The sequence below is a fragment of the Pan paniscus genome, chromosome 5 (genome assembly GCF_029289425.2).
Source record: "Pan paniscus chromosome 5, NHGRI_mPanPan1-v2.0_pri, whole genome shotgun sequence".
Lineage (NCBI taxonomy): Eukaryota > Metazoa > Chordata > Mammalia > Primates > Hominidae > Pan > Pan paniscus.
The window spans coordinates 168,749,970-168,771,798 of NC_073254.2; the positions used below are offsets into that span (position 1 = coordinate 168,749,970).

Genomic DNA, 21,829 nt, shown 5'->3' on the forward strand with positions numbered 1-21,829 from the left:
GATTGCGCAAGAAAAAGTAAAACTTAATTTACAAAAAGTCATGATCATGTATTAGCATATCATAGAGAATTTACAAAACACTACTAGAACTCATAAGTGAATTTAGATGGTCCATCCTCTAACAACAATCTAAAACTTAAATTTTTAAAAATGCCATTTATAATCACATTTAAAATACTTAGAAATAAATTTAAGAAAAGATTTTGAAGCCTGTGTACTGAAAACACAAAATATTGCTAACAAAAATTAAGGATAACCTAAATGAATGGAGATATACCATGTTCATAGACAAAGGCTTAATATTGTTAAGATGGCAATTCTCCTCAAATTCATCTACAGATTCAATGCAATTCCTATCAGAATACCAGCAGATATTTTCTTGTATATGGAAATTGGCAAGCTGATTCTAAAATTTGTATAAAATGCAAAGGACCTAAAGTAGTCAAAACAATTTTTAAAAAGAAGCAAAGAATTGGAAAACATACAATACTTATTTTTAAGACATATTATAAAAATTAGCAATCAAAGGCTGGGCACAGTGGCTCACGCCTGTAATCCCAGCACTTTGGGAGGCCGAGGCGGGCAGATCACCTGAGGTCGGGAGTTCGAGATCAGCCTGATTAACATGGAGAAACCCGGTCTCTACTAAAAATACAAAATTAGTCAGGTGTGGTGGCACATGCCTGTAATCCCAGCTACTTGGGAGGTGGAGGCAGGATAATTGCTTGAACCCAGAAGGCAGAGGTTGCGGTGAGCTGAGATCACACCATTGCACTCCAGCCTGGGCAACAAGAGCGAAACTCCGTCTCAAAAAAAAAAAAAAAAAAAAAAAAAAAGAAAAAAAAAATTAGCAATCAATACTGCATAGTATTGGTACAGGGATATACATGTAGATCAATGAAACTGAGAGTCCAGAAAGTCCACACATATATGATCAATTTGTCAGTGTAATTCAATGGGGGAAAGGACAGCTTTTTTGTTTCCTTTTCCCTCAATAAGGGGAATGAGAATAAGTGAACATATTTTGAGGGAAAATGAATACTCCTTTTTTATGCCATAGACACAAATTAACCCAAATGGATGATGGACATATACAACCAGGCTAAAGCTATAAAACTTAGAAAGAAATCAAACAAAAATCTTTATGACTTTGAAGTAAGCCAAATATTTTAGATAGGACATAAAAGGCATGAAATGCAAAAGAAAAATGTTATAAACTGGACCAGCATCAAATTTTTAAAATATATGCATTTCATTTTAAAGAAAATAAAAAGACAAGCCAAAGACTAGGAAAATGTATTAGTAAAATATGTATTTGAAAAAGAATATTAAAAAACTCTTACAACTCAATAAAAAGACTAGCAACTCAATTTTAAAATGGCAAAAGATTTAGAGGGATACCTTACAATAGACGATATATAAGAGGCTAAACCAAACATATAAAAAATGTTCAACATCATTGGATATCAAGGAAATGCAAATTTAAACCATGGTGAAATATCTTTACATAGCCACTCTAATTGCTCCAATAAAAAAAGAAAGAACTGTATAGTGGTTTCTCAAAAGGTTATGCATAGAATTTCCATATGACCCAGCAATTCTATTCCTAGAAATACACCCAAAAGAATTGAAAACCTGGACTCAAATATGCACATCAATGCTCATAGTAGCATTATTTGCAATAGCCAAAAGATGAAAACAACCCAAATTTCCATCATTAGATGACTGGATCAGTAAAAGGTAATCCAATAGCCATACAATGGAGTATTATTCAGCCTTAAAAAGAATGAAATTTTGAGATATGCTACAACAAAGATGAATGTTAACAACATTTTGCTAAGTGAAATAAGCCAGAAATGAAAGAACAAATATTGTATGATCCCAATACAGGATTTATATGAGGTAAAAATAGGTAAATTCACAGAGATAGAAAGTAGAGTGATGATTGCTAGGAGCAGAGGGCAGGGGTGAATGGAAAGCTAGTGTTTCATGGGTATAGAGTTTCCATTTGGAAAGAAGAAAAAGTTCTGGAAATGAATAGTGGTGGTGGTTGCACAGCATTGTGAATGTATATAATGCCACTGAATTGTATACTTAGAAATGGTTAAAATGATAAATTTCATGGTAGGTGTATTTTCCACAATAAAAAAGTACAAAAATAAATGAATGAACTGCTAACACATGCAAGACACGAATAGATCTCAAAAAATGTCATATGAGTGAAAGGAGCAAGGCAAGAGAGTACACTGTATGTCTCCATTTGCGTATCTAGAAAAGCAAAGTTTAGTGACAGAAAGCAAATCAGTGGTTCCCTGGTGCTGGGGGTTGGGAGTGGCAGCAGGGATTAATTACATTTTGGAATGATGGATTGGTCTAAAGCATAGTGTAAGGATGAGTTGCATGACAGTATACATTGTCTAAACCTTATTGAAATGCACAATTAAAATAGGTGAATATTATGGTATATAAATTATATTTCAATTAATTTTTTTCTGGGCTTTCTACCTATTCTGTAAGCACTCCAAAGTAGCATTGACTGAGCCCATTTTCAAACTATATGACTTTCTCAAAATATTTTGTGGTTCTAAATAATTGGGATAGGATCTCCTATTATGAACAACTTTGTAAGAGCTGGAATGTAATTATCCACTTTCTGAAGAATAAATTCCAGTTGGAGGAAAACTTTACATTTGAGCATATCTTTCAGTTTCTACTATCTAGTATTTCTAGAGATGGTAATTTGGTAGTGGGATTTTTAGGTTTGTCTCTTCATTTTTGCAAATAATGAAGAAGAAATATTCTACTTAAATAATGCTTCATCTTAAGGGAGTGCTTTAAATTTCCAGACAGAAAAAAATTCCCTCAAATTCCTGTTTAATGAGAAATTTCACTTCCCAGCAGCTAACAGGACAAAATTATAAGATGAAGGTTCACATTTAGGTTAATCTGTGAAATTAGATTTATTTTCACAATAAATAAAAGTATGTTATACTTGCCACTCTCCTAATTGTTCTTATCTTCTCAGACTTTGCTTCACCATCAAAACATACCTATTTTCGCTCACATTTCATTAGTACCCTAAGTAGACTGTTAAGCTGATTTTAGAAACTAAGCCATGTTAATATGTTTGTTCTGACAAAACAGTTCCTTTTTTGTTTGTTTGTTTTTTTAATTGAGGCAGAGTCTCGCTCTGTTGCCCAGGCTGGAGTGCAGTGGTGTGATTTCAGCTCACTGCAACCTCCGCCTCCTATGTTCAAGCAATTCTTCCACCTCAGGCTCCCGAGTAGCTGGGATTACAGGCGCGTGCCACCACGCCTGGCTAATTTTTGTATTTTCAGTAGAGATGGAATTTCGCCATGTTGGCCAGGCTGCTCTCGAACTCCTAACCTCAAGTGATCCCCCCAGTTTTAACCAGCCTCCTGGAAGAATTTAAAGGGGATATTTCAGTGGGGGAAGTTTCAAGTAGATCTGTGATGCAGACCTTTCTGAAGAGGCGGTTTTTTCGACAGCCCTCATCAAATAAATAAAGAGGACATAGGGGCCTTCCAGTAAGGCAGGACCTGAGAGAATTTTAGTTATAGCCTTGGCATCACCAGCAATGACAGTTACATGCGGTTGTTCCTCTTTTGAGAAATCTAATATCCACAAGATATTGTAATTGACTTCTTCAATTGTAGCAGGACTACACTGCAAAGTATTCCTAAGGTTATATTTTCTCCTGTATTTCTCTTATTTCCTTCCTCACTCACACCCTGCAAAGGGAACTCCCAGCCCACAATGAAGCAGAAACCAAGTCTCAAAGAGACTGCTGACCTAATTGTGAACCAAAAGATGAGGATTTATGCTTTCTAGCCAATCCCCATGCATCGTCTCCCCTCCATGATGCACCACATGTACCTGAGAGGAAATGATATGGAGCTGGGGAAGGAAAAGAGAAGGTGGTGAGGCACAACTGGGGAGCCAAGGAAGCTGTGGAGGGCCTGGATTTCTTAGTAAGGAAAGTAACCTTTTCACATTCAGCTGTACCTCCGGTCTTTTGGTCCCAGCCAGACTTATTATGAAGCCACCAAAGCCTAAGTTTTAGGGCCCCTGCCCAGCACAGGCCAGTGCAAGGCCTGGAAGGGGCTCCAGCTAAGTACAGTTGACGCTTTAAGAATGCAGTGGTTAGAGGTGCCAACCCCCTGCACAGCCGAAAATGCACCATAACTTTTGAGTCCCCCAAAACTTAACTACTAATAGCCTATTATTTCCCGGAAGCATTACTGATAGCCTAAGCAGTCAATGAACATGTATTTTGTATATGTGTTATAAACTGTATTCTTGCAATAAAATAAGCTAGAGAAAAGAAAATGTTATTAAGTGATGTGGTTTGGCTCTGTGTCCCCACCCAAATCTCATCTTGTAGCTCCCATAATTCCCACGTGTTTTGGGAGGGACCTGGTGGGAGATGATTGAATCGTGGGGGCAGGTCTTTCCCATGCTGTTCTCATGATAGTGAATGGGTCTCACAAGATCTGATGGATTTAAAAAAACGGGAGTTTCTCTGCACAAGCTTTTTTTTTTTTGCCTGCCGGCATCCACGTGAGATGTGACTTGCTCCTCCTTGCTTTCTGCCATGATTGTGAGCCTTCCCCAGCCTCACATGTGGGACTGTAATTCCAATTAAACCTCTTTCTTCTGTAAATTGCCCAGTCTCTGGTATGTCTTTATCAGCAGCGTGAAAACGGACTAATACATTAAGAAAATCATAAGGAAAAGAAAATCTGTTTACTATTCATTAAGTGGAAGTGGATCTTCATAAAGGTCTTCATCCTTACCGTCTTCATGTTGAGTAGGCTGAAGAGGAGGCAAAAGAAGAGGGGTTGATCTTGCTCTCTCAAGGGGTGACAGAGGTGGAAGAAAATCGGCATATAAAATCTGCAGAGTTCAAACCTGTGTTGTTCAAGGATGAACTGTATTCACCTGGTCAGATAATTTTTTGTGGCAAGTACATTCTCAGAGTGACTTTTAGACCATTCTACATGTCTTGATACAGACCAAGCAAATGTTTTAAAATTCATAACGATTAAAAATTAAAAGAGAAAAGACAGTCCTACTTAAAGAGAAAAAACGGGCAAAGGACATAGACTGAGACACTTCAATATATGCTCTTAGATATTTAACAGTGATGATGAAGAGTGATGTCCCTTTCCCTTTCCACTCTGCCTTCCCTCCTATCACACCTTTGCAGGAAGATGGTGTTGGAGGGGCTGTGGGCATTGTAGGGATGCCACTGAGGGAAAGTTTAGTAGGGAATGCATTTATATTGGGTTTAGTGGGGATAAAGGGCTCACAACCACCTGTGAAGAGAGTCATGTAATCGCCAGAGTCATAATGGCTGCAGGATTCCTCCTGCTGCCTGCACACTGGCTCCACTCTTCTCATGTAGTGACACAAAGTTGCAGGGCTGGGGGACTTATGCCCACAAGACCTTGTGCCATGTGGCCTATGCTAGCAACAGGCCTCTGCCAGCAACAGGTAGTGGAGAAGAAACAAGGTTAAAAATGTAGGGAAGCAATTGCTTCAGTGAAGCCTTTGTTCTCAGTGATGCCCAGGCAAAACAGAAGTTGTCTCCTGTCAACAAATATTCTCAAGGATGTAATGTACAGAAAATCACCCTGTGGATTTTTTTCTTTTATGATGGGAATCATGTAAAATAGAATTGATCAAAATTCCTGCAGTAGGACAGCAGAAACCTATAGCTATACTACAAAAAGCCAGGAGGTCGAGACCAGCCTGGCCAACATGGTGAAACCACATCTCTACTAAAAAAAAAAAATTAGCTGGGCATGGTGGCAGATGCCTGTAATCCCAACTACCAGGAGGCTGAGGCAGGAGAATCACTTGAACCCAGGAGGTGGAGGCTGCAGTGAGCCGAGATCACACCATTGTACTCCAGCCTGGGCAACAAGAGCAAAACTCCATCTCCAAAGAAAAAAAACAGCAAGCACATGGGTGTGTGAAATTGAAATCACATGATTTTTGCATCCCAGATATCTAGAGTTAAACATTTTTTCAGTTTCCATTCCCCATGCTAGAGGAAGGACTGAATTATCTATTTCCAGAATTTAAAAAATTATTACAAAATTGTTGTCATGTGAAGGGGTGGATCAAAGGGTATGCAACCAACACATAATATAATAATATAATAACGGGTTGGTTGTACACTCTTTGATCACCTTATATCATCTTTTATATGTATATTATATAAGAAAATATATAATAAAAGCATTTCAAGCAGTTAATAAAAATATGTACATTTTCTGGATTTGTTATGTTGATAAATATCAACATTATAAATTCATAATTTGTTAGAATTAATTTTGTCATTCTAAATCAATATTGTCTCATACCTAATTCTGTATTCATAATTTTGTCTTCTCATCTTTAACAGGGCTTCCCCTCAATTGTATTACTTTCAGGCCTATAAAATCTGGATTATTGTTCCCCTATTTCCTTATTTTTTTCTTAGTTTAGATTTCAGGGACTGTATGAGTTCGTTTTCACACTGCTGATAAAGACATACCCAAGACTGGGCAATTTACAAAAGAAAGAGGTTTAATGGACTTACAGTTCCATGTGGCTGGGGAAGCCTCACAATCATGGCAGAAGGGAAGGAGGAGCAAGTCACATCTTACACAGATGGCAGCAGGCAAAGAGAGTGCTTGTGCAGAGAAACTCCCCCTTGTAAAGCCATCAGACCTCACGAGACTTATTCACTATCATGAGAATAGCATGGGAAAGACCCGCCCCCATGATTCAATTACCTCCCACTGGGTCCCTCCCACAACACGTGGGAATTGTGGAAGATGCAATTCAAGATGAGATTTGGGTGGGGACACAGCCAAACCGTATCAGGGACCAACATCACACTGCTCTTTTGCAAGCATCCCTAACACTATTGGCATGTTCTCCATTTCCCTAATAAAACTTCAGCCATATCTAAGCACAACTAAACCCCTACTCAGCACCTACACACAAGACACCAAACTGAGCCACCAGAAAACACAGCACTGGTGCTGACTTGACTCACTTGAAATTCAGAACCACCAAGTTTAAATGAGCTCAAACTGTTCAGCAATCCTATGCACTTTCGTTGTATGTCTCTCACTCTGAAATAATCATGCCACTATGGGTTCTCTTTATTGAAACTTCCTACCTCTCTTCTTGCCCAAATCTTCACTCTCAGTTGCTGCACATTTCATTGATTAAATGGATGCCACCACATGAAATTTTCTGTATTTTCTCACCAATAAATTTTCTGGTACATCTTGCCTTCTTCGATGAATGAAGTGTCTTTGCTTGCATTAAAGACTATAAGCCCTCTACTTAATTGTGGCTTCATACTTTTCCTGTAAATTTCATCTGTCTTTCTGGCACCACAAATGAATCCCTTTCTACTGGATCATCCCAATTACCACATTAAATCTGGTATTTCCTATCTTTAAAAGAGAGAGAGGGGAAAGGAGACAGAGAGAGAGACTTCCTAAAGCCCTATAAGCTTCCCAGCTGCTGCCCATTTCTCTGCACCCCTATATAGTAGATCATCCCAAAGATGTTTCTGTAGCCATTCTATAGCCATCTCCAACACACACACACGTACACACATCCTCTCCCAAATCAGACTACTTCTCACCACCTTCACCGCTGTTATTCAAGCCCAAACCACCATCATCTCTGGCCTGGATGACTTGAATCAACCACTGATTTCACCCTTACCCTCATATTCAATATAGCAGCAGGATCAGTATTTTAAAATGCAAAATCTGGTTAAACCCCCTATGATGACTTCAATGGCTTCCCATCACACCTACAAAAAAATTGAAACCCCTTTTCCTAGTTTTCAAAGACTCTGATGATCTGGCATCTTTTTTTCTCTCCAATTTAATCTCCTTCATGCACTTTGATCACCTCATGTGCTGTGCTCTATAGCACATCCGATTTATTTCTATTCCTTAAGCAAGTGAATTCCTGCCTCAGGGACTCTGCAGTTTCTGTTCCCTCTTCCTGGTGTACTCTTCCCCAGGATTTCCACATAGCTTTCCCTTTAATTTCTATTTATTCAATTTTCTCAAAAGTACCCTTCTCTGAAATTCCTCCCCTGAGCACTGTTTCTAAAGTAGCACTTCCTCTCCATGATCTCAGCTTTATTTTCTTCTTAGCACAGGTCACTAGCTGGCCTTCACATTGACCTGTTTATGCGTTATCTGTTTATGTGTTTACTTTTTGTCTCCTCCACTAGAACACATGTGCCATGAGAACAAGGGCATTATCTCTGTTGTTTTCTGCTGTATCTCGCAGCCTAGGACAGTGCATGACACAGAATGAAAACTCAATAAATATGTGGAATGAATGAAAGAGTGAATGAATGGATTAGCTCTTCAGTCTACTCCTATCCCAGTCATACCTCTGAAATTGTCAAACTCACCAATCGGCTCCAGGGTGTTTCCTCTGTCATCTTTCTTTCTTTCTTCTTCTCTTTTCTTTCTTTTTCTTTTCTTTTTTTTCTTTTTTTTTTTTTTTGAGACAGAGTCTTGCTCTGTCACCCAGGCCAGAGTGCAATGGTGTGATCTTGGCTCACTGCAACCTCTGCTGCTGGGTTCAAGCAATTCTCCTGCCTCAGCCTCCTAAGTAGCTGGGATTACAGGCATGCACCACCATGCCTGGCTAATTTTTGTATTTTTAATAGAGACGAGGTTTTGCCATGTTGGCCAGGCTGGTCTCCAACTCCTGACCTCAGGTGATCTGCTCACCTTGGCCTCCCAAAGTGTCTGTCATCTTTCTTGATAGGTGAATTATTTATGGTGTGGGCTATGATGCTAAAATAGAGACCCCAAAATACAGTGATTGTAGAGAGAATTTAATTTATTTCTTTCACAAGGGAGTCCAAATGGCAGTAGGCAATCCACAGCAGATGGATGGCTCTGCTTAAGAGCATTCAGGTTCCCAGGTTCCTTTCACCAATTTCTCTGATATTCCTTGGAGTACTGTCCTCATGCACATGATTGAAGCTGAGCCCCTTCCATGTCCACATTCCAGCCTATGGAAAACCAGGAAAAGAGAAAGGTGGCGTGCACACCCAATATTGTAAGGCCAAGTATAGCAGATTGCATAAGCTCCTTTTTCTCACACCCCACTGACTTGAGCTCAGCCTCATGGTCACACCTAGCTGCAAAAGAGACTGGGAAATGTAGTCTCCATGTAAGAGACTGGGGAATGTAGTCTCCATGTAAGTGGCTTTGTGTCCAGCTACAGCTCAGTGGTTTCTATTACTAAAAGAAAAATGGAGAAAATGGGTACAGAGGACAAGCAGGAGTCTCTGCCACAACATCTTAGGAGCATTTGTTACAGAGGATCGTTCTCTCCTTCATGGAATACTTTTGTTCTTTTGGCTTCAGTGACACCACACTCTCCTGGTTTTCCTCTGGGCCCTCTGCCTACTCACTCAATCTCTTTTGCTGGGTGAACTTATTCTGTTTGACCTCTGCATGTTGGACTTCCTGAAGGCTTTGTCCTGTGCCATCTTTTATTCCTTCCATCTACATGCTTCTCTAGGTAATTTTATTCAATTATGTGATTTTATATACCACATTGATAGAAATAACTTCTGAATTTATGTCTTTAGCCATGACCTTTCCCTGGAGCTCCAAATTCATATATCCAGTTGCCTACTTAACATAGTTGATCATAACTCTTGGTTACTTTGGCCACCCATGTCCCTCTCCCAAGCCTGCTCCTGCTTCAGTTTTCTGCATTTCAAGAAACAGAGAAATAGCTTCAGCATCATTCCAGGTGCTCTGACAAAAACCTTAGGTATCATTCTTAGCTTAGTTCTTCTCTCACTTCCCCTCATCCAGTTCGTTGACAAGTTTATACCCTCGACCTCCAAAAAAACACATCCTGAGTTTAACTTCTTTCTGTCCTCCCCATTACCAGCCTGAGCCCAGCCAGCCTCACCATTTTACTGGATGACTCATCTTCCTACTGCCACTTTCACTGCCAACAAGCCAACCTTACACAGCACCCTAAGTGATGAATTAAAAACATGAATCAGCTCATGTTGATCATTGAACCCTTTCCCATCTCACCTTGAATAAAACCCAAACTCTCTACCCTGGTCTACAAAGCCCTACAGGGACTGGCACCACCCACCTCTCCAGCCTCATCTCATGTCACCTGTTTTCTCAATGACCCACTCCCATCACGGTGGCACATACCAAGTCTAATGAGGCAGAAAGACCTTAAATGGATGTTTTCTCTGCATGAAATGCTTGTGCCCCAGAACTTCCCCAGGAAGCTCCTTCTCATCCTTTAGGTCACATTGCAAAGGTCAACTCCTTAGAGAAGTTGTCCCTGTCCACACAGTCTGCAGTAGACTTGTCCTTTCAACCCATCACTCTTAGTTGCATCACCCTGTCTTATTCTCTCAATAACACTTAACACTACCTAGCATAATATATTTGTTTATTCGCCATCCATCTCCCCTCACGCTGGATGTGAATTTCATGGGAGCAGGGCTTGTCTTGGGCCCCACTGCAAATCCAGGGCCAGGCACACGTTGGGCCCTCAGTAAGGATCTGCTGAATGAATGTATGTCTGAATACAGCTCCAATTCTGGAATCTCTTTAGCACCCCAGGAGTATTTTAAAGACCATGACAGTGTGAATAAAAATTCTATATTTCCAACTTCTTTTGAAGACTTTTTCCAGACTGCTTTAGTACCATAAAATCTGCTTTTCTCTTCTGATATAAGGGCAAAAAATTAGATTCTTCTTTAGTAAATGCACTCAGGCATATTCAGGAGAGACCACAGCCTTTAGTGCTCAGGTTCTTAATCTGAGTCCATGGACCCCTAGAAGGTCCATGGGTGTGCTGAAATTATATACAGAAGATACATTCACTTTTCTAGGAGGTAGGTTCATAGGTTTGTTGGATACTCAGAGGAGGTCAGTGGCCGAAATGAAATCCATTTTATTGTGGAAAAAGTATTAGAGGCCAGGCACGGTGCCTCACGCCTGTAATCTCAACACTTGGGGAGGCTGAGGTGGGTGGATCACTGAGGTCAGGAGTTTTGAGACCAGTCTGGCCAACATGGCAAAACCCCATCTCTACTAAAAATACAAATATATATATATATTTTTTTAATATTATATATAATATAATTTTATATAAAATTATATATATTATATATTATATTTATATATAATTTATATATATAAAAAATATATAAAATATATATTATATATATTATATATAATATATTATATATTTATAATATAATATATATATAAAATTTTATATGTAAAATTATATATAATATATTATAATTATATAAATTATATATATATATATAGCCGGGCATGGTGGCAGGTGCCTGTAATCCCAGCTACTCAGGAAGCTGAGGGAGGAGAATCACTTGAACCTGGGAGATGGAGGTTGCAGTGACCCAAGATCACACCACTGCACTCCAGCCTGAGTGACAAAGTGAGACTCCATCTCAAAAAAAAAAAAAAAAAAAAAGGTTTAGAGATGGACTTGCGAGACCTCTATTTGAGTTCTGGTGATGTCAGTCACAAATAATGCAAATTTGTGCAGATTATGTAATTTATTTAGATTCTAGTTTTCTTGTCTTTAAAAATAATCTGACTTACATGTATTCTGACTTACATGTACCCACACTTAAAATATATTTAATCCCATCACGGGATGCTATGTGCTTTATCGTATCTCACAGGTAATGACAATGAGGCTCAGAATCTACTCAGGCTACTTGCCAAATCACATTTGTTCCCATATAAGTTGTGGATCAAGACCCATGTTTCTCCCATGCTTCAAATTGCCTGCTCTTTATTTTATTTATTTATTTATTTAGACACAGTCTCGTTCTGTCACCCAGGCTGGACTGCAGTGGTGCGATCTTGGTTCACTGCAACCTTCCCCTCTTGGGTTCAAGCGATTCTTCTGCCTCAGCCTCCCAAGTTGCTGGGATTACAGATGCCCGCCACTACGCCCAGCTAATTTTTGTATTTTTAGTAGACACAGGATTTCACCATGTTGGCCAGGCTGCTCTCGAACTCCTGATCTCATGTAATCCACCCACCTCCACCTCCCACAGTGCTGGGATTCCAGGCGTGAGCCACCGTGCCCAGCCTACTTTTTAAATAAGAGTTTGCAGTACCATCATTCTGCAGTCCAGTTTCTCTGGGTGGAATAATGTCTTGGACCACTTCACAGCAAGTACCATCGAGAAAAGCAGCCAGCTGGTGATGTAGTTTCCCAGCCAGGTAAGCGCGCTTCTGAACCAGACCAGAGCCCTGTGAACCCGGGAGTATGGGCTTTATCATCCATTCTTGACAGAAGAGAAAATGAAAGCACAAAGAGATTAAGTAATTGACTCTAGGTCAGAAGGTTAGTAATTTTCAGGGCTGAAAGATTATGCTTCACAATGTAATATTTTCTTAACTTTTCTACTAAAATGACCTTGGGAATCTTTACTAAGATTCTTCACTAGAGGGCTGACTCTTATCGTCATAGTTTAGTATTTGGCTGTTCTTCAAAAAATTATTTTAAAGTACTTTGCAAAGCTTGAGTAATATTTTTTTTCTAAAAGGACAGGAAGATATGTAATGTGCCCATTGAACAAGGATTAATGACATTGTTAGGAAGGAAGGAAAAAGGATATCACTTCTACATCGATTTCAGCTTTTATGCATTAACACCAGACAATGACCTCTAAAATGAGAAGAGCGCTAGCTTAACATTGTAAATTGACAAGGATCTTGGAAATGAGGAATTAAGGTTAGTCAGAGATTCGACTGTATAGATTCTACTCATGGCAGGGTAAGAGGCAACTGAGAATAACATGAAAGCCACTGGTAAGTATTTGACTTTTTTTTTTCCTTTCCCTCTGCTTATACTAATGGTCTATTATACTTCATGAAAAATAGAGACAGTACTGAGACTGTTTCCAAAAGAGCCTTTAGGTGGCTAATAGTGTCACACTGGCCGGTCTCAGGGACCAGTTGTGCAGTGCACTTTTGACTTGAAATACAGTTGTTGTTAAGCATAAGTTAAAAGCTGAGTTTTCAAAAGTTGTGTCATTGCATAGGAGTTTAAATATAAGCAATAGCTTATTGGCTACTAAGTGCAGTTTTTATAATCCTCCCATCCAAATGTGCCTCTAGATCATACACTCTGGTCAGATATGCTTTTGAGACACTGTTCAGGCAAAGGCAAGCACTACCTTCCCAGATGGTTTTCAGTGCATTTCTGCCCCAAAAACCAGAGCAACTCTCCAGTTTCTTTCTTTCTCTCTTTCTTTTCCAAGGTCAAAGCTCAGACAGCTTGGTTCTCCAAGAGACTGATGGCCCCAATCCCTGAAATGAACAGCAGTCCTAAAGAGCAGCAGCCTCTCTGGCCAAGGGGAATGGCAACACCAGGCAAAGCCAATAGACTCACATCTCTTTTATGATTCCATGAGGCGTTCATAATCACAGGCAGTAGCTGCATTGCTAATTAGGGGTCACGGAGGTGGTGAGGGCCTCATTCATTCATTCACCCTTTCTTTCAGTGAATACATCTTCAACTGCAAACAATTCTTTTGATGATTATCTGAATGCTCTCGCAGCACGGAGGCCTACTTTCTATGACCTCCACGTCTCATCCGCACTTGGCCCACCACGGAATCAATGAGATTTGACTCACCGAACATCAGACCCTTCCTATAAAAAACTCATCTTTTTATTCAACAAATATTTCTTGAGTGATCACTATCTGTGAGCACTATTCTAGGTACTGGAGAGAAAACAATAAACAAATGGGACAAAATCATAGCCTTCAAGATGCTTGTTTTCTAGGGGGGAGAAATATACAACACATACAAAATACTAACATTTCAGATTATGGTACATTCCATGGAGAAAGCTAAAGAGGTCAAGAGAATAAGGAATGTGGATGCACACGTGCATTACATAGAGAGTAGTCCCAGAAAACTCCTCTGATAAGGCAACATTGAGCAAAACTGGGAGGAAGTGAAAAGTCAAGCCATGCAGAGGTGTGGAAAAGAACTTTCTAGGCAGAGGGAAGTGTGAAAGCAAAGGTCCTAATAGAGGAGCAAGTTTTTGTCTTGTCTGATGAATGAGGATAGGTAAGGGTGAGCAGGAAAAGTGATAAGAGATGAGGTCAGAGAAACAATGGAGCCAGACTGAGTAAGACCTTAAAGGCTACTCTAGGATGTTGCCTTTTACTCTGAGTGCATTGGAAGCCACTGGCAAGTTTTGAGCAGCAATGGCTATTTTGGCTGCTCTGAGGAGAATGGAATATGAGGTGAAAGGCTGGGAGCAGGCAGACCAGTCAGGAGGAACAACAGAAATTGCTGATTGACACATAGTAGCCATCTGCCCTTTCTTTCTTTAGCAATAGAACTCTGATTCTTATTTGTGGCAGCAATGCACCCAGCTAAAGTCTAGATTTCCTAGATACTCTGTCCCCTGTCCCTTACAATTAGACAGTCATGTGATTAATTTCTGGCCAATGACCTATAAGAAGGTAGATTTATAGCACACTTTGGAGCACTGCTTAAAAAGAGCCTACTCAATTGGGAGGAGTTCTTTGCTCTTTTGCTTCCTTCTGCTGCCAACCTGGAACATAGACATAATAGCTGGAATTCTAGCAGCCATCTGCAACCATAAGGAGATCTTTTTGTTTTGTTTTGTTTTTCTCCCCTTCTGCATTCTTATCATTTATTTGTGGTAAGAACACTTAAAATCTATTCTCTTAACACTTTTCAAGTATACGATATGATACGTTATTAACTATAGTCACTACGTTACAGAACTCTTGAATTTATTCCTGCTGCCTAGCTGAAATTTTGTATCCTTTGACCAACATCTCCTCAATCCCTACCCTTCCCTCCTTAAACCCTGTTAACTGCAATTCCTCTCTCTGCTTCAATGAGATGGCCTTTTTTAGATTTCACATATAAGTGAGATCATGTAGTATTTGTCTTTCTGTGTCTGGCTTATTTCCTTTAACATAATATCCTCCAGATTAACCTGTGTTATTGCAAATGACAAGATTTCCTTCTTGAGGCTGAATAGTATTATCCATTCATCCATTGATGGACACTTAGGTTGATTCCATATCTTGGCTATTGTGCACAATGCTGCAATGAACATATCAAAGAGGTATGAAGATTTCATACCTTTTTGAAATGCTGATTACATTGCATAAGACGGCCTTTAAAATGGAAGCCACATGCTGAGGATGGTGGAACAGAAAGCTCAGGTGGGTCCCTGAGGATAGCATAGAAATACCACACCAAATCTGGACGGCCTATTTCTGGACTCGTTTCACATGAGAGAGAAATGGGCCAGGCATGGTAGCTCATGCCTGTAATCCCAGCACTTTGGGAGGCCGAGGTGGGTGGATCATTTGAGGTCAGGAGTTCGAGACCAGCCTGGCCAACTTGATGAAACCCCGTCTCTACTAAAAATATAAAAATTAGCCAGGTGTGGTAGTACACGCTTGTAATCCCAGCTACTTGGGAGGCTGAGGCAGGAGAATCACTTGAACCCGGGAGAAGGAGGTTGCAGCGAGCTGAGATTGTGTGGCTGCACTCCAGCCTGGGCAAAAGAGGGAGACTCTGTTTCAAAAAGGAAAAAAAGAGAGAGAGAGAAAAAAAATAAAGTTCTTTTCTGTTTAAGCCACTGGTTTTTAAATTTGGGTTTTTTTTTTCCAGCTCTATGTAGCTAAACTGAAACATGATGAATATAAGTAGCCTTTGCAACAATCCAGGTGAGAGAAGACAGTGGTTTGGCCCGGGGGGGTGGCAAAGGATGTCAGATACTGGACTTTTTTTTTGAATCCTATAGGATTTGCAGATGGTTTAGATACAAGAATGAATGAACTATTAATAGAAAAACTAAGACTTCTGGTTTGGGGCCCAAGTGACTTGAGAGTGTAATGATTTACAGAGATGCAGAAGGCTATGGAGGGGGCAGGCTTGGGTGTGGGACTGGGGTTGGTGGGAACGGCAGTCTAGGGCACACGTGGCAGCATGGCCTTGATAGAAGCAGGAACACGATGAAACAGGGAGGGAGGCCAAGAGCACGGGGCACAGATTGGTAGGAAATGAGTGAGCTCTCATCCTACTGCTTCTATTTTCTCAACAAAGGCTGATCCAGGTCATCCCCTGAGACTGAAGGGAAGAAAGCAGAGGGTGGAGATGGGAGGTTTGAAGAGAAAGACATTATGGAATAGTCCTTTTAGTGAGTGGGATTGCTGGGCAGCCATGGGTGTGCATCTGTCTGAAATCTGTGCTCTCTAATTTAAAGAAAAGCCACTTACCAGCGCTGTGTGTTTTTCTGCAATCCAGTCCAGTTGCATGGTTGGGTTTAACTGAGCCTGGGTTTCACCAGACAAGCACTGTAGGATATAAGATGAGAGAAATAGGGGGAATGAAGGGGTGTTTGCAAGAAGGAGATCAGAATGATGGATCAGGAATCAAAACTGGATAAAGAAAGAAGTAAACACATGAGATGGATGAACACAGAGTTGACAGTTCTTGAAAAGACCGAAAAACAGGGTGGGCTCCAAAGAAGCCAAACAGAAGGATAGAAGGTTGTGAAGGGGGAAAAGGAGATTTCGGAGGAGGTGCAATTAGTCATCAGTGAGGACAAGGTCAAATGAGTCACTGGAGAGAGAAGGAATTGAGAAGCTAAAGATATTGAACGGAGGTCAAGGTGCTGAATAAAGTATATTTCATTATAAGACTAATAATAAAATTCGTTCACAAGTTCCTCTAATTAGATTTGTTATCTGCTTTGAATAAAGATACCATTCATTAGTCTAAGTACTTTAAATTTAATTTTTTTTTCTGAAGGGATATTTATGGGACTTCAAAGAACAAAGTTTTACCCAAACAACTAAGTTTTTGTTGGGTGAAAATATAAAGCATTTTTTTCCATGTGAAACTTCTTTGTATCTTGATATCTCTTCTTTTTCTTCTGTGAGTTTTTTTAGGCAGTGAGTCTATTAACACAATCTTTTAAAGATTGACCTGTTTATTCTCTCTGAAATAGTTCATGTCATAGCTTGTTTCTTCTAAGCTGGACTTTGCCCCCTTGTACTTTCCTTGCAACTTTTTCATCGTTTTTTAAAACAACATTTATTCTCATATTTACTTATTTTCTCAAATGTTTGTTTCCTTTCTTCCTGCTCCATCTCCCTGTTCCTCAGATTCCTTTCCTTAGGAGAAAAAATTGGGGTATTTCCCACAGCATGCTGTGAGAAAAGTCTCTGAACTTCCTGGGGGTGGGACTTGTGAACACAGAGGGTCTTGCACACTATTTTATATCCAGTGAGTGTTCAGATTACAGGGCCAGGCCTCAGATACAGGTCCAGTTTGTGGAAGGCGGTCCCTGAAACATTATGAACACTGCTTTGCTCCTTCTGTCTCCTAGTCCCTCTTCTTAAGCTCAAACGTTATTAATTGGGAGTCTGTTCTGGGCTACTCATTGTACTGATTAAAGTAATTCACATTAATGGGCAATGACTGATCTACTCAATTCTCTTAGGGGAAGTCACATTTCTAAAATGTGCATATTAATCCAAATAAAACCCTGATTCATGAGATAAATGTAAAGCAAATGATTAACACTCTATTCAGGGTTTTCTGTGACAGAACAAAAGATTTTCTCTTCTCTTGGGGCCCCAAAACAGCCTTCTCATCCCTTAGAAAGTGGGCTAGGACAATGTAAAATTGGACAGTAGAGTTGTGTGTGTGTACGTGTGTCTCTGTGTGTGTGCAGCACCTGTCACCTCATCTACACATCTCTCTAGCTCATGATATATGTTTCAAATCATGAACCAGAGACATTCATATATGAACATGGTTAAGACATATTCATTCATTCTTTCTTTCCTTTATTTATTTATTTATTTTTTTTTTGAGACGGTGTCTTGCACTGTCGCCCAGGCTGGAGTGCAATGGCACGATCTCGACTCACTGCAACCTCCGCCTCCCGGGTTCACACGATTCTCCTGCCTCAGCCTCCTGAGTAGCTGAGGTTAAGACATATTCTTAACGAGTAAGTTCTTTGTCTAGGATAATATTTTGTAATTTTCCACAGAAAATTCTTCAGATGCCCAACTTGATGAAGGTTTTCAGGAGCCTAGTCTTAGAATCATAGAGGTTCTTGGCTCCTGGTTCCTTAAATCCAATTGTTCATTACTGGAATATACAAACGAGTAGGGAGCCAGAAATGATAGGCACCAGAAACTGAGGTTCCCATTTCTCAACGTGGCCTGAACTAAATGAATTAAATCTCATCCTCCTATGGGACGTGAAGGAAAAGGGCTCTGGCTGGGAAGTACTGCTGTGCAGTGGTTAGTATAGTGGGTCTGAGGGTCAAATAGATTTGAGTGCAACTCCCAACCCAACTCCTACTACTAGCTTTGGGACCTCGGGTGAGTCACACAGCCCTCAGGTGCTACAGCTTCTATAAATAGTGATATAGTATTCTTACTTAAAGTGTGGCTGATCAGAGCAGCCCTTCCGTGGATCAACCACCCCATCAGAGGATCTATGTCTACGATGGAGCCTTTTCTGCCCCGGGAGGTTCTTCCAGGTCCAGAAGCTTTCCCATGGAGGGAAGAGAGGCAGCAATGAAATCGGCGTATAGGCGGACTGGGCCATGTCTGCCAGGGCAATGACCTCCTAGAGTCCGCTATGCACCCCCCACTTGCCTCTCTGGGCACTGCGAGGTGGAGCAGTTGTAGGACCAGGAAAAGCAAGAACAGAGCGTCCTCTTCGGCTACTCTACCCGGGAGTTCAGGCGCTGCGCCTGGCCCTCTGGGGCGTGTTTGACCATAACTCGCACCGCTTGCTCTTTTCCCATTTCAGCAAAGTCTTGAGCCTGTATTTTAGTACCTTTTATCGGCCTTGGGTAAGCAGCTCGCACGGGGTATATAAGGAGAATCAACTTTCTGAACTGAAAAAAATGTAAATAGTAAAGTCAGTCGTGCTTCTTCCTGCCGGTGACTGTTTACAAGAGGGAAGTCAGCGGGGCCCCCAAGAGGTCGCTGGTGGCGCAGGAACCGCATCCAGATTGTAAAGAACGGGGGAAGGAAAAAAAAAGAAAACACCCAGAAACTTTCTTCCTTGTTGCGAATAATCGCCGCCTCCCCCCCTCCGCCCCCAGCAGAAGCAGTAACGTGACACCCGAGCGAAATCCCGAGACCCGAGCGGAGAGGGAGGGGAGAGGGAGGAGAGTGCTGCGGAGCGCCGGAGGGAGAAAGGGGAGGAGAAGGAGGAAAACCCCTGTCAAGGAGGTGGAGCGAGGGGATGGTGTCCGCCTCCTGTTCCTCCCTGCCGTTTTTTAGAGAAGCCTGAACCGGGACAAAACACGCCGAGACCTACAGACACAAAGCCGGGGGGTCCACGCTGGCGCTGGAGGCGAGCCCCGGCGGCCGCAAGCGAGCCCGAGGCGCGGCGGGGCGCGGGGCGTGGGGACGCTAGCGGGCGCGGGACGGGCGCGGCGCCCCGTCACGGGCAGCGCCCCGAACCGGGGCCGGACACCTCGGCCGCTCGGGCCGCGGCGGCGGGGACCATGCCGAAGAAAGTCTCCTGAGCCCGGCAACTTCGGCCCCTCCCCGCCCCCACCCGGCTGCCCTCCGCGCGGCCCTCCCCATGTGCAGCCGGCCAGCCGGGCTCTCCTCCTCGCGGCGGATGGGTGACCTTTTCCTGGCACGGGCAGGCTGTGCGAGGCGGCGGAGCAGGCGATGAAGAAGAAGCAGCAGCATCCCGGCGGCGGCGCGGATCCCTGGCCCCATGGGGCCCCTTTGGGGGGCGCCCCTCCGGGCCTGGGCAGCTGGAAGCGCCGGGTGCCCCTGCTGCCTTTCCTGCGCTTCAACCTCCGGGACTACGGCTTCTGCATGGCCACCCTGCTGGTCTTCTGCCTGGGCTCCCTCCTCTATCAGCTCAGCGGGGGACCCCCTCGCTTCCTGCTCGACCTGCGGCAGTACTTGGGTAAGGAAGCTGGGCAGGCGCTAGGGCGGCGCCGACTGCGCAAAGTTGTGCGGCGGGGAGAGGGTCGCGGCGGGGACTTCTCGCGCTGCCACCGCGCGCCGCCGCCGCCCCGGGTCTCTCCAGGTGCTAAGCCCGTAAGCATCTGTGCCGCGGTCGGGAGCGCCTTCTTCCTCCCGCGCGTCCGACTGTCCTCACCGAGGCGGGGGCGCCGCTGGGTTGCGCTGCCGGCAGGTACCCCGGGGCGAGGCACCGCTCACCTTCCCCCCGCCCCACCTCCGCCATCCCGATCCGGACTGGGGCGGAGTGGATGGGTGTGTGGGGTGTGCCGGAGTGTGTGTATCTTCAGGCCTGGCGGCGCGGGGAGTGGCGAAGGGAAGGGACGGTCCGCTCCGTGGCATTGTTAGTGACCGCAGTTCAGTCCCGTCCCGCGCCCCGGGGAGTGTGGGTGGGTTTAGCCCTTTGCCACCGTCCGCTCTGAGAATTCTGTCCCGCAGATCCCCCGCCTGCCCCCCGGCCCTAGTGGCTCCGCGCTGTCCCCGGGCTGGCTTGTCCCTTGGCTGCCACTGCCCACCCCGCCGCCCGCAGCTAGCCTGGCGCGGGGAACGGGTTGCATCCAGGGGTTTGGGGATGCCCGAGGGCGCTGGTCAGCCTGGCCAGCAGTGTCGCCCCCAGTAACCCGAGGATCCTCGGCGCTGTGTGCGTCTCAAGCTCAAGTCAAAACTTGTGTGTGTGTGTGTGTGTGTGTGTGTGGTTTATTAGGAGAGAGGCCGCCTGTCTTTAACATAAGTAAGGAAGGGGTTTGACGGGAGGGAAAGAGCCGCTCCAGCGAGAAGGCGTGACCCCGCAGCTCCCTCGTCTCGGCTGCGGGAGCCAGGGGTGCCAGGGACAGGCGAGCGCAAGCCCAGGTCGCAAGGACGATGCTGGCACTCGCGTTCGAGCCAAGGGAGGATGCAGATCCCTCCCAAGTCTGTGGCCAGAAGAGGTCGTGCGGGGGTGAAGGCTGGGAGAGCTCCAGCTTCTTGCAAGCATCCGAAGTGATAAGCCTGAGCATCTGCACGATGAGAGCGAGTGCGGGGAAGCAGAGCCACCGAAGTGCTGGAAAGAAAATGGGCCAAATGACCCGGGCCAGCTGGAGGCTGCCACAGTTACCCCAAACGTCACTTCGTGGCAGAAGCCACAGGTCTAGATAGTAGACCGTTTGGAGAAAAGAGAAAAGAAAAGGAAAAAAAAAACCCCAAAACAAACACACAAAACAAAGCAAAACAAAAACAAAACCACATCGGCCAAGTTACAAATGTGTTAGGGCATTTGGAAATGTAGATGTGGATAAAATAATATTCTTTACCTTGTACAAGACCTCATATTTTAAAAGTTACACTTTTATTTCTTTATAAACTTTGGGGAACTACAGATTACAGGAAAAGTTGGCCCAAGTAGATTTCCATAGCATTTGGTTTCATAGAGGATTTGGGGCAATATATCCTTTATTAGGGAATCAAACCTCTTCTTTTCATAAGTTCTGTATTGTGGAGTCTCATAGCTTCCTCCACTCTCTGACACCTGCTAGTGCCACAAAAGTTAACAGTATTTTCATCACCAGCAGCAATCCCTGTTAACAGGCATTGGGAGGCAAGCGTTGAGGCTCAGGGTCTTTCTCCATTAAATCTGACAGTGAATTCTTGTGGAAGTTCTTTTTAAGTAATAGATGGAGGCCAGGGGTGTAGGGAAAAGTGTAATGGACCAGGATGGAAGTCATCTGTG

The 21,829-nt window shown here is 43.0% G+C and overlaps 1 protein-coding gene and 1 long non-coding RNA gene across 2 annotated transcripts in view; one reads left to right on the forward strand and one right to left on the reverse strand.

The window, feature by feature from the left end:
• Window positions 1-7,650: 7,650 nt before the first annotated feature.
• On the reverse strand, window positions 7,651-19,913 carry LOC117980733 (uncharacterized). The gene is made up of 5 exons (XR_004672216.3): window positions 19,778-19,913; window positions 18,971-19,031; window positions 16,387-16,464; window positions 12,218-12,388; window positions 7,651-9,079 (listed from the first exon to the last, which is right to left on the reverse strand). It is a non-coding gene; the product is annotated as an uncharacterized LOC117980733 (long non-coding RNA).
• Window positions 19,063-21,829, forward strand: part of UST (uronyl 2-sulfotransferase) — a 332,908-nt gene continuing 330,141 nt past the window's right edge. The window contains exon 1 of the mRNA XM_003811525.4: window positions 19,063-20,068. Within this exon, the coding sequence (XP_003811573.4) occupies window positions 19,822-20,068 (247 nt within the window). The 5' untranslated portion in view covers window positions 19,063-19,821. The remainder of the gene's footprint in view (window positions 20,069-21,829) is intronic.